Raw genomic sequence first — 12,696 nt, forward strand, 5'->3', positions numbered from 1 at the left:
CTTGATTGATCAAGGCATGCAGTGATACGGTGAGAAGGCAGGAGACTGGGGCTGAGAAGAGATTTGAATCAGCCATGATGAAATGGTGGAGCAGGCTTAATGAGCCAGATGCTCCTATATCTTACGGTCTTACTGAGTATGCTATGAGAAAGTGAATCTCATGGTTGGATATCGTGACACAGAGACTTTGATAATAAACTTATTCTGGACTTTGAATTGTTTAAAAAAACAAATTACAGAATATTATGCTTCAGCATAATATTCGTAATGTATTGCGGATAAAGAAGGGATAACATAATGTTTGGGCTTGTGGCTGAGATCTGTGGAGTTCAGCAGGGAAGGGAGATGGTGTCATTTCTGTTCAGTATGCATCATTAATTTTAATAAGAGGACTAAGTGATATATATCCAATTTAGCTGAAAATGCAAAGTTGTCCGTCACTGTACTAGTGCAGAGTGGCTTCATAGGCATATGGATAGGCTAAGTGAATGGGCAAAAATATGGCAGATACAACACAATGAAAAAATGTAAGTCAATTGCAAGGAGTTCTCTCCAAGGACTGATACCTCAGAAAGGTGGCATCTATTACTAAGGACCCCCAACACCCAGGACATGCCCTCTTCTCATTGTTATTGTCAGGAAGGAGATACAGGAGCCTGGAGGCATACGTTCAGCAGTTCAGGAACAGCTTCTTCCCCTGTGCCATCCAATTTCTGAATGGGCTGTGAACCCATGAACGGTACCTCATTTTTCTGTATTTGCACTATTTTAAATTAACTATTTAATATACATATTGGAATAGATTTATTTATTTTTTATATTGTCATGTATTGCATTGTGCTGCTGCTGCTAAGGTAACAAATTTCATGACATATTCTGATGATACTAAATCTGATCCTGATTCAGTTTATTCGGGGTGCAAAAAAAGTAGAGCATCAGAATATTTCTTTTAAATGCTCGGAGGATCCTAGGCGCACAAATCATTCAGAGTTAGCTTGTAAGAGTTTAGAATGACAAATGGTATTGGTGTCTATCGCCAGTGTCCAGTTAACTCGAGCACTGTCAAAGTGTCGTTCCTCCCCACTTAAGAAGGAATGTGCCTGCAGCAGAGTGGAGCTTGGTGAAGATTACTTGCACCATTACTTAGATTGATGAATTTGTTCTATGAAGTGATGTTAAGATAACTGTTCCTAAATGAGATTATGAGAAGTGGATCTCTCAAACTACAATTCTTTAATGAAGTGCAGTACTGTATGAAAGTCTTAGGCACATGTTAAAAAATTCTGTAAAGCAAAGATCCTTTCAAAAGTAATGAATTGAAGTTTCTAAATATCAAAAAAAATTACCATAAGGAGCAGTAAACTGTAAAACACTAAATCAAATCAGTATTTGGTGTGACCACCCTTTGCCTTTATAACTGCATCAGTTCGCTTAGGTGCACTATCATGCGGTTTTATAAGAAAATCAGCTGGTAGGTTGTTCCAAGCATCTTGGAGAACTTCACGAGTTCTTCGGCAGACTTTGGCTGTCACACTTGTGTCTGTCTCTCCAGGTAATCCCAGGCAGCCCCAATGCTGTTAAGATCGGGCCATACCATCTAAAAGCATATTAAAAATGTAGGGTGGTAAGACTTTTGCACAATAGTCTATTTAGAAAGTTTTCAATTGTTTAGGTGTCTTCTTAGGGGGCACGATCTAAACAAGGGAATGACCATTCATAAAAGTCAGGTAACAAAAAAAATCTTCACCCATTGGTAGTTAATCTTTGGAATCTTCTACCCAAGAGCATCGTGTCAGCTCAGTCACTGAGTACGTGCATTACTGAGGTTAGTAGTTTCTTGTATCTTAAGGGAAGCAAGGCTGTGGGGTCAGTAAATAAAAGAGAGATTGTAACTGATCTCACTGACCAGGTACTCAAGGACGATTAGCTTATTCTCATATGTTCTTATCCATAGAGTCATTCTGCTGTTAAATCCATATACAATTGAAGTAAATAATGAAAAAAATTCTGATGACAATGAGCCAACAGCAGTTAAGAAGGAATGGTTGTTGGATGCAAGAATGTCCCAGTATAGAGAGAATTTATCAAGCAGGTTACCAGCCAGCAATTCCAGTAAGAGATCAAAACTGACCTGTTCACGTTACTGCTGTGGGAACAGCCCTTTAATATGAACCATCCCGAAGGAAAAATCCATATAACTCTCACTCTCATTTTCACCATCACCAAAATACACAATGTAAGGTTCAAAGTACATTTATGTCATCTTAAACAGCCCTGAGATTCAATCTTTTGCAGGCATACTCAATAAATCCATAATGAAATAATACTCATAACAGAATCAGTGAAAGACCACCTCAACTTGGGCATTCAGCCAGTGTGCCAAAGACAACAAATGTGCTAGTAGAAAAAGAAATAATCACAATAAATAAGCAATAAATATTGAGAACAGGAGATGAAAGTGACTCAATAGGTTGTGGGAACATTTCAATGATGAAGTTATCCCCCCCCCCCCCATATAATCCACAGAATATAAAAGTAGTATAATTCAACATTGATATTTGTAATGTTTTAGGGGGATCAAGTAATAATTTTGACTGACAAGCTCTGAATTTAGATTGATTTGAATTGATCTGAATTTAGAGTTGGTATTTTTGAACTAGTTTCATTCGTTGATGTGTTGAGTTCAAAAGTCAGGAGGTTATTTTGCAACCTTATAGAAGTCTGGTTGGACCATATTTGGAATATAGTTCTGGTCAACCCACTATAGGAAGGACTTTGAGGCTTTGGAGAGGGTGCAGAAGAGGTAAACCAGGATGCTGCCTGGTTTAGAGGGCAACTGCTAGCTATCACTAGAGGCTGGGTAAACTTAGGTAGTTTTGAAGTGTTGGAGCTGAGGGGAGATCTGACAGAGGTTTATAAGATTATGAGAGTCATAGATTGAGTCGACAAAGAGCATCTGTTTCCTGAATTTGAAATGTCTAATACCAGAGGGCATGCATTGAAGGTGAGACGAGGGTCGGTTCAACGGGGGAGTGAGGGGTAAGTTTTCACTCAGGGAGTGGTGGATGCCTGGAATGCTGTGCCTTGATATGGTGGTAGAGACAAATACTGTACATTTAGAGGCTTTTAAGTTACATTTGGATAAGCATATGGATCTAAGGTGGATGGAGGGATATGGACATAGTGTAGGTAGGGGGAATTAGTGTTTGGATGTTTTTGATTTGCTTTTTAGCTGGTTTGACACGACACTGTGGGCCATAGGGCCTGTTCCTGTGTCATACTCTTCAATGTTCAATGTTCTAACCACTGCATGTACAGGTGACGAGAATTCCATTCATGTGAGGTACTGCTTTCTGCTCATGGATAAAACTTACTGTTCACTTTAAATCCTGTCTTTGTAGTTTCTGGAAATATTACATTAAGTCAGTGTTAATGTTAATAAGTGAATGGGATAGGAATTACATTGTCTTCTGGTTATAAATTGTATAGCTTAGCTGTCACAGGAGAAGCCATTTAACTTATCACAACATTCCTCTGTCTTACAAGAGCTACCTAATTAGTCTCATTAACTCAAGAGATTGCACAGAGACTGGAAATCCAGAGCAACACACACACAAAATGCTGGAGGAACTCAACAAGTCGGGCAGCATCGATGGAAGTGAATAAACAGTCATGTTTCTGACCACGAAGAGTCTCAGCCCAAAACGTCTACTGATTATTCATTTCCGTAAATGCTGCCTGACCTGCTAAATTTCTCCAGCATTGTGTGTGTGTATGGCATTAATTAATCTTATTTGTGTATTGTTCAACAGTTTACTGTGAATGTATTATGCAGAGAAACATATGAATTTAACTTTGCAAAATATTTCTCTGACAAAGAGGTTGTACAGAGCAAAAAGGTAGCCGACACTATTATATGTTTTGTGTTTAGCATGGGATTTATCAGTACAAAGATTATAGTTAATAATCTTCAGTGCCATACTCTAAACCCAGCTCCCAGCAGAAGTACAATAATATCAGTTTCTTAACTTCCAAACCCCATATGAGTTCTTTGCTGAGAGCCAAGAGAAGTGGTCTGAAATTGCTAATTCTGTATTCTGAATTGAAGAGCTTATGCTTTAAAGGTACCTGACCCTGCAATGTGGAACAATTTGACATGTTCCAGATGGAACATTAAGAAGATTTTTGAGCTCCAGCTACAATTAGTTCAAGTTTGGAAATAAAACATTTCAAAGTTTTCAAAGACAATAGTCATCGGCAAATTTGCTAATGTTACTCTTAATCCCTTCGTCTAAATCATTAATGTATATTGTAAACAGCTGTGGTCCCAGCACCAAACCTTGCGGTACCCCACTGGTCACAGCCTGCCATTCCAAAAGGGACCCATTAATCGCTACTCTTTGTTTCCTGTCAGCCAGCCAATTTTCAATCCATGTCAGTACTCTTCCCCCAATACCATGTGCCCTAATTTTGCCCACTAATCTATGTGGGACTTTATCAAAAGCTTTCTGGAAGTCCAGGTACACTACATCCACTGGCTCTCCCTTGTCCATTTTCATAGTTACATCCTCAAAAAACTCCAGGTTAGTCAAGCATGATTTTCCCTTCATAAATCCATGCCGACTCAGACTGATCCTTCTACCTCTATCCAAATGTGTCGTAATTTCATCTTTTATAATTGACTCCAGCGTCTTTCCCACCACTGATGTCATATATTGTACATTATATGTATAATGTACATAATCCATATAATGTCAGAGAACTGTATACAATATACATCCTGAAATGCTTTTTCTTCGCAACCATCCATGAAAACAGAGAAGTGCCCCAAAGAATGAATGATAGTTAAATGTTAGAACCCCAAACCCCCCCCCCCCCAGCAGGAACAAAGCAATGATCCCCCCTCCCCTACCAGCAAAAAAAAGCACTGGCGTCCCTGCCAAGCGTGCAGCGAAGCGTCAATAAAGACACAGACTTGCAGTACCCCAAAGACTACTTGTTCACCTGGTAACTGGACGTACCACAGTCTCAGTCTCTCTCTTCCTCTCCCTCCCTCCCTTCTCCCCCCCCCCACTAATAAGGGAAAAAGAGGTGTCTCCGTTTCACAGTGAGACAGGAGACATAACAAACAACTCGCTGATTTACGATGTTAAAGTAAGTTGCATCACGTTTTCTGAGCTCTGTGCCCAAAGAACTCAGGTCTCTGGGCACACAGCCAGAGATCTTCCGTCTCCCACGACACATCGATTTCCTGCAGAGGCACCGACCTCGAGTCCGCCTGCCTGCAAAGCCACGAAATCCCGAAACTGTGAAGGCGAGCTAATCTTCTGGGCCGCATCCTTGATGTATCGAGCAATGGCCAGTCGTGAGACCCCGAGAGCATGTCCCATTCCCACAAAGAACTGAATTCAGCGTGTATCTCCAGCTCAGGGTTTTCAAAGGGAAAAATAAGAGAAATAAAGCCGTTTTCGAAGATGCAAGCAAAAGAGTTGCCGTTAGGCACCATGTCTCCTAAAATCCTTCTCTAATTAAGCTCCTCCTTTTTATGTATGTGAAAGACCTGACAGTCAGTAATTATGTTTCACTGCATTCGGTGGCTTACTGTGGTCTCTAATTTTGCTCTGTATGCTTCTGTTCTAGATATGATTTATTCATCCTTTTTGCTGGTTACCCTTTGTCAACTGTAGATATAATTTGTTTTCAAAGATGAACGATAAACTATTAATTCCAGCATGTGATCAAACTATCCTTTCCTATTTAACATTAAGCTTCAAAACAAATTTTGCCTCTGCTTTGTCTTTCGATTTATTTGTACCAACCCTGATTATCCGTGGTCTGAAACTGTTTTGTGGACTTGTACAAAAGTTTCATTGCTTTTAAGAATTTTTCAAAGAAATTATATCCTTTGAAAGAAAATTATCCTTGTCTCAGTCATTCCATGTATTGATGAAATGCGGATGAAAAAGAAATATTAGACAGCAAAACCTTCAGGCATTTTGTACCATTTAATGTTAATGCTTTATGCATGGTGTAGATGGAATAGAGGAAATAAAAGCAAGATGAAAGTTCTAATACCATTATAAAGAATGTATAACAAGTTCCCTTCTAACATCATCTTATCCCAGCGGCAGTCCAAAGCGATTAAAACTAATCCCAGATATCATACTACCTGTTGTCAGGTGTTCTCGATGTGGTCTCCTCTACATTGGTGAGACCCGTCGTAAACTGGGGGGCAGCTTCATCGAGCACTTCTGTTCCTTCTGCCTGAAATGGAGCTTCCCAGTGGCCAAACGTTTTAATTCTGATTCCAATTCCTCTTTCTGCTTAAAAAAAAATTCTCTCCCCCTCTCTCCTCTTCTACTCCCCACTCTGGCCTTTTACCTCTTCTCACCTGCCTATCACCTCCCCGAATCCCTTCCTCTTTCCCTTTCTCCTCTCCTTTCCTAACAGGCTCTTTCTTCTCCAGCCTTTGATCTTTCTACCCACCTGGCTTCACCTCTCACTTTCTAGCTAGCCTCCTTCCCCTCCCCCCACCTTTTTATTCTGATGTTCTCCTCCTTCCTTCTCAGTCCTGAAGAAGAGTCTCGGCCTGAAACGTTGATTGCTTGTTCGTTTTCGTAGATGCTGCCTGACTTGCTGAGTTTGTCCAGCATTCTGTGTGTGTTACATCATATTACTTATGACTTGAGTTGCTTTGCACACACCTTTCATATAACACTGCGTCTGCCTTGACTAGAAACGTACATATTCATTTCACTTACAGAAATGGGAAGTGCCATTTGCCTTGGTAGCCTGAAGCTTACTTCAGAGTTTTTCCCTTCTCAGGCAGGGGGTTTTGGGGATGGAGTGAAATAAGCTCATAAGACCATGAGATATAGGAGCAGAATTAGGCCATTTGGCCCATTGAGTCAGCTCCGCTATTTTATCATGTCAGATTCATTTTCCCTCTCAACCCCAATCTCCTGCCTTCTCCCTGTATCTCTTCATGCCCTGACTCGTCATGAATCAATCAACAAACAAGAGAAAATCTGCAGATGCTGGAAATTCAAGCAATACACACAACATATATTAATCAGTGATAAAATGCCTTCACCCTGAATGCTCATTATTTTGCGATTTATCACTTTTGTTTGTTAGCTTACTAACAGTCTCGTGTTTGAGCTTTCTTTTTGTTCAGGTTTGGCGTAGATTAGATTATAGATTATTAGATTATTCATTTATTGCGATACAGCATGGAATAGACCCTTTCTGGGTGCCTAGCCATCCCCTGATTTCATCTGAGCCTAATCACAGGACAATGTACAATGACCAATTAACCTACAAACTGGTACGTCTTTGGACTGCGGGAGGAAGTACTACCTTACTTTACCTTACTTTCCCTTTTCCATTTTCTAATTATGATTTATAATTTAAATTTTTTATATTTATTTAGATTAGTTCTTCAGGGAGCGCGAAGCGCAGTAACAAATATCACTGTGATGATTGTACGCTGTAGTATCAGTTGTTTGGTGACAATAAAGTAAAGTAAGGTAAAGTAAATTAAAGGAAACCCACGGGATCATGGGCAGAATGTACAATCTCCTCACAGGCAGCGGCAGGAATTGAACCTTGGTCACTGCTACTGCAAAGCCGTGTGCTAACCACTACACTAACGCTCCATTGCTTGGTATCCTTCTCTGTGTGGACTCATATTTAATAGCTTGTCCTTTCTCATATCATTTCAGATCAATATTAAAGGATGACTATCAATATATTTGATTGTTATTTTTTTTAAAATTGAGCAATTAGTTTGTTAATCTTTTGTTTTGCAGTTTATAATCACGATTTTTAACCTGGAAAACATCTTTGTTTTTTCTTCTAGCAAACCTATGAGGGATTTGGTGATTTTCCTTTGTGGCAAATATCACTTAAATCCATCAAGCCACACCATTGAATTGGTGGGAAAAGAGAAGAGTCAAATCCTGTTCAAACCCAGCATGCTGATAGGCACATTGGAAGTTGAGAAAGTTATTCTGAAGGAGAAAAATGTGGAAGAGAAAAAGAAACACACATCAGTGGTACCTGAGGTTGGTTAAACTGGCTGATGTGTAAAATTGATGTATGACATCACTTTGACAAGATATAAATGTATTTATGACACATTAATAATGGTCAGAAACTCTGTTTTAATGAAAAGCTGTTGAATTGAAATAGAAAATATGAGCTGCCAAGTATTTTCCCATTTTAATTTAATGTTTAAGCATGTATAGTATTTGACTTTTGAAATTTGTGCACTCAGGATAGGATTGCTTCAGGTTTTTTTTCTATGTACAGATTTCTTCCCAGCCACTGGAACTTCCAAAGCAGAAAGAAAGTTTTTCTTATTTCACATGGTCCTTTCTTAAAAATCCATGATTTGTTATATCCAAAGTGGAAAGAGCACTGGACCAAGTTGTACTTAGGATATTGTAAAGCATTATATAGCGATTACTGGAGGTGTAACCCGTAGCACCTTACCAGTATCAGCTCTAATTATTGGTATGAAATACATCATCCAGGAATTTTTGTAATCTAAAAACGCCAGAGATATCTGGCTGCTTATTGTAATGTTCCAGTCTACTGAGAACTTAAGTTGCAATAAGCTTGCATCCATCAAACTATAAACTTCATAAGTCATTTAATCGCATATGTTGTATCTCCTTCAATGTGGTGGAGGTCCCTGGTTAGGAGACGGCTGACCAGTTGCCTTAGTTCAGTTTGCAGCTGGTGCACACTGCAGCTACAGTCCACCTCCGGTGGAAGAATGAATATTTAGTGTGGTGGGTGCAGTGCCAATTAATGAGTTTTAGTGTGGTTGTTTTGCCCTGAACGTTACTGAGCTGAAGTTTTGGAGCCGTGATAGTCCCTGGAAGTGGATAGTATTCTCCCTCAATCCTGACTGTGCCTGTACTTCTTGGAAAAGCTTTGAGGAAGTGACTTATTTGGCAACCTCTAACCTGCCTTTGTAGCTATCTTTTCTGTATGGGTAGTACAACTAATCATTAGTTTGCCACAATCATGGGAAAATGGGCAATGGTAACGCTGCTAGAAGAAAAGGATATGTAGTTAGGTGACTCCATACTGGACATTCAGTGCCAGTTGCTTGTATGGTGTGAAACCTGCTTGCCCATTTATTTGCCTATTCCTAAATGCCCCAAGCCCACTGCATGAGGGCATGGTTTATTTCATATGAAGAACTGCTATCATAGCTACCTGTTATAATAACATCTTACCTTCTTTTTCTGGTAGGAAGAGTCCTGTTGAGGGAGTTCAGAATGTTTGGGTTTGGGCTTAGTCCTTACAACTCCTGGAAGTGATTGTTCTCTAATTATTATATGATCATCTTTAGAGACACTCCTCCCCCTTGTTTCCATAGACCATAAGACATAGGAACAGAATTAGGCCATTCAACCCATCGAGTCTGCTCCGCCATTCCATCATGGCTGATCCCTGATCCCACTCAACCCCATACAGCTGCGTTTGACACCCTGACCAATCAGGAAACTATCAGCTTCCACTTTAAATATACCCACAGACTTGGCCTGCACCGCAGACTGTGGCAGAGCATTCCACAGATTCACTACTCACTATCTTAAAAAAATCCCTCCTTACCTCTATTCTAAAAGGTTGCCCCTCAATTTTGAGGCTGTGCCCTCTAGTTCTGGATACTCTCACTATAGCAGACATCTACCTTATCCAGTCCTTTAATCATTCGGTAGGTTTCAATGAGATTCCCCTGCATTCTTCTAAATTCCAGTGAGTACAGGTCCAAAGCTGCCAAACGCTCCTCATATGTTAACTCCTTCATTCCCGGAGTCATCCTTGTGAACCTCCTCTGGACTCTCTGCAATGACAATTCATCCTTTCTGAGATATGGGGCTCAAAACAGTTGACAATACTCCTAAGTGCGGCCTGACTAGTGTCTTATAAAGCCTCAGCATTATCTCCTTACTTTTATATTCTATCCCCCATGAAATAAATGCCAACATTGCATTTACCTTCTTTACCACAGACTCAACCTGTCAATTAATCTTCTGGAAGTCTTGCACAAGGACTCCTACCTAAGTTCCTCTGTAACTTCGATGTTTCTACTTTCTCCCCAATTAAATAATAGTCTGCACTGTTGTTCCTTTTACCAAAATGCTTTATCATACATTTCCCAACACTGTATTCCATCTGCCACTTTTTTACCCATTCTTCCAATTTGTCTAAATCCTGTTGCAATCACATTGCTTCCTCAGCATTACCTGCTGCTCCATCTTTCTTCGTATAATCCTCAAACTTTGCCACAAAGCCATCAATTCCACTATTTAAATCACTTGACAAACAATGTGAAAAGTAGCGGGCCCACTAACCCCTGAGGAACACTGCTAGTCACTGGCAGCCAACCAGAAAAGGCCCCCTTTATCCCCACTCACTGCCTCCTGCCTGTCAGCCATTCCGCTATCCATGCCAGTGTCTTTCCTGTAACGCCATAGGATTTTATCTTGTTAAGCAGCCTCATGTGTAGCACCTTATCAAATGCCTTCTGAAAATCCAGGTAGATGACATCCACTGCCTCTCCTTGATCCACCCTGCTTGTCACTTCCTTGAGAACTCTATCAGATTTGTGAGTTAAGATTTTGCTTTACAGAAACCATGCTTAGTTTAACCGATTTTATCATCGGTCTCCAAGCATCCTGAAACCTCATTCTTAATAACAGATTCCTGCACTTTCCCAACCACTGAGGTTTGGTTAACTCAGCTATAATTTCCTTTCTTTTGACTTCCTCCCTTCTTAAAAAGTGGAGTGACATTTGGTATTTTCCTGTCCTCTGGAGCCATGCCAGAATCCAAGTGATTCTTGAAAGATCATACCCAATGCTTCCATTATCTCTTCAGCAGCCGCTCTGTTTTTGCACTGCTTTATTTGGTGGGAATACCTTAAGGCAAGTACATAGTTGACCTGCTGAAAGTGATGATGATAAGATAGTGCAGTTTCCCTTCATTCTGGCGGCTTATTGGCACGGTGAGGTGTTCACGGCATTGCAAGTGCTTTCTTTGCCAGAAAAACCTAGCATTGAACCTTGACTCGATTTGCCTTATTCACAAGGAATGCTAACTGTGATTGATGTTCAGGTCCTCAATCCTGCTATATTTAATGAGCTATTTTGAGGAAGTCTTAGGCATTTTTCTTACATTTATGAGGTAAGGGAGAAAAGTCTAAACCAGAGCTTCCCAACCTTTTCTATGCCGTGGACCCCTACCATTAACCTAAACATGTGTGGACCCCAGGTTGGAAGCCACTCGTCTAAACAAATTGGTTTTATGTTGTCTGATTCCCAAATTTACATATTGGTGAGGTGGTGATTTTAGTATTTTATATCAGTGTATCATTATTCCAGTGTCATACTCCTGTGTACATTTATTCTTGTTCATATTTTCAGCAAACAGTGCGAGTGGTAATAAACTACAGGAAAACACAGAAAACCATCGTACGAGTTAGTCCATTTGTTCCCCTTCAAGAACTGATTCCTGTTATCAGCAATAAGTGTGAATTTGATCCAAGCAGCACTATTTTAGTGAAAGACTTTGAACATTTGGAACCGTATGATTTGACAAAAACTCTCAATGAACTTGGTCTGCGAGAAGTGTGCGCAGTGGATACCAGTGTAGGTATGTACCTGGCAGTAGGCAGTTGATGTGATAACACAAAAAATGTATGGCTTTGATTGTTTTTGTATAAACTAGAAACATGGCAATAATATTAATAGAGCAGATTAAAAATTTGTTTATTGACAAAGTTCTTCAGAAAAATGCAGTTCCCATTCTGCAAACATTGAATGTTATCCCTCCCTCCCTTCATCCATCCATCTGTCCATTCATCTGTCCACCCACCCATCCATCCATCCACCCACGCATCCGTCCATCCACCCATCCATCCATCCATCCACCCATCCACACACCCATCCATCCACCCATCCATCCACCCATCCACCCACCCATCCATCCATCCATCCACCCATCCACACACCCATCCATCCATCCATCCACCCACCCATCCACCCATCCATCCATCCATCCACCCATCCATCCATCCATCCATCCATCCATCCACCCATCCATCCGTCCATCCACCCATCCGTCCACCCATCCATCCATCCACCCATCCATCCATCCATCCACCCATCCATCCATCCACCCATCCATCCATCCACCCATCCACCCATCCACACACCCATCCATCCACCCATCCACCCGTCCACCCACCAATCCACCCATCCACCCATCCATCCACACATCCATCCACCCACCCATCCATCCACTTATCCACCCATCCATCCACCCATCCATCCACCCATCCACACACCCATCCATTCACCCATCCATCCGTCCACCCATCCACCCATCCATCCACCCACCCATCCACCTGTCCATCCACCCACCCATCCATCCACCCACCCATCCACCTGTCCATCCACCCACCCGTCCATCCACCCATCCATCCACCTGTCCATCCACCCACCCATCCACCTGTCCATCCACCCACCCATCCATCCATCCACCCACCCATCCATCCATCCACCCACCCATCCATCCACCCACCATCCATCCACCCACCCATCCATCCATCCACCCATCCACCCACCCATCCACCTGTCCATCCACCCACCCGTCCACCCATCCACCTGTCCATCC

The 12,696-nt window shown here is 41.3% G+C and overlaps 1 protein-coding gene across 5 annotated transcripts in view; it reads left to right on the forward strand.

Moving 5' to 3' along the window:
* cobll1b (cordon-bleu WH2 repeat protein-like 1b) overlaps positions 1-12,696 on the forward strand; it is a 163,820-nt gene that overhangs the window by 106,232 nt on the left and 44,892 nt on the right. For all 5 annotated transcript variants that reach the window (XM_059966438.1, XM_059966439.1, XM_059966440.1 and 2 more), the window contains 2 exons: positions 7,862-8,066; positions 11,445-11,673. In XM_059966438.1, the coding sequence (XP_059822421.1) occupies positions 7,862-8,066; positions 11,445-11,673 (434 nt within the window). The remainder of the gene's footprint in view (positions 1-7,861; positions 8,067-11,444; positions 11,674-12,696) is intronic.

This window comes from Hypanus sabinus, chromosome 4, assembly GCF_030144855.1.
Source record: "Hypanus sabinus isolate sHypSab1 chromosome 4, sHypSab1.hap1, whole genome shotgun sequence".
Taxonomy (NCBI): domain Eukaryota; kingdom Metazoa; phylum Chordata; class Chondrichthyes; order Myliobatiformes; family Dasyatidae; genus Hypanus; species Hypanus sabinus.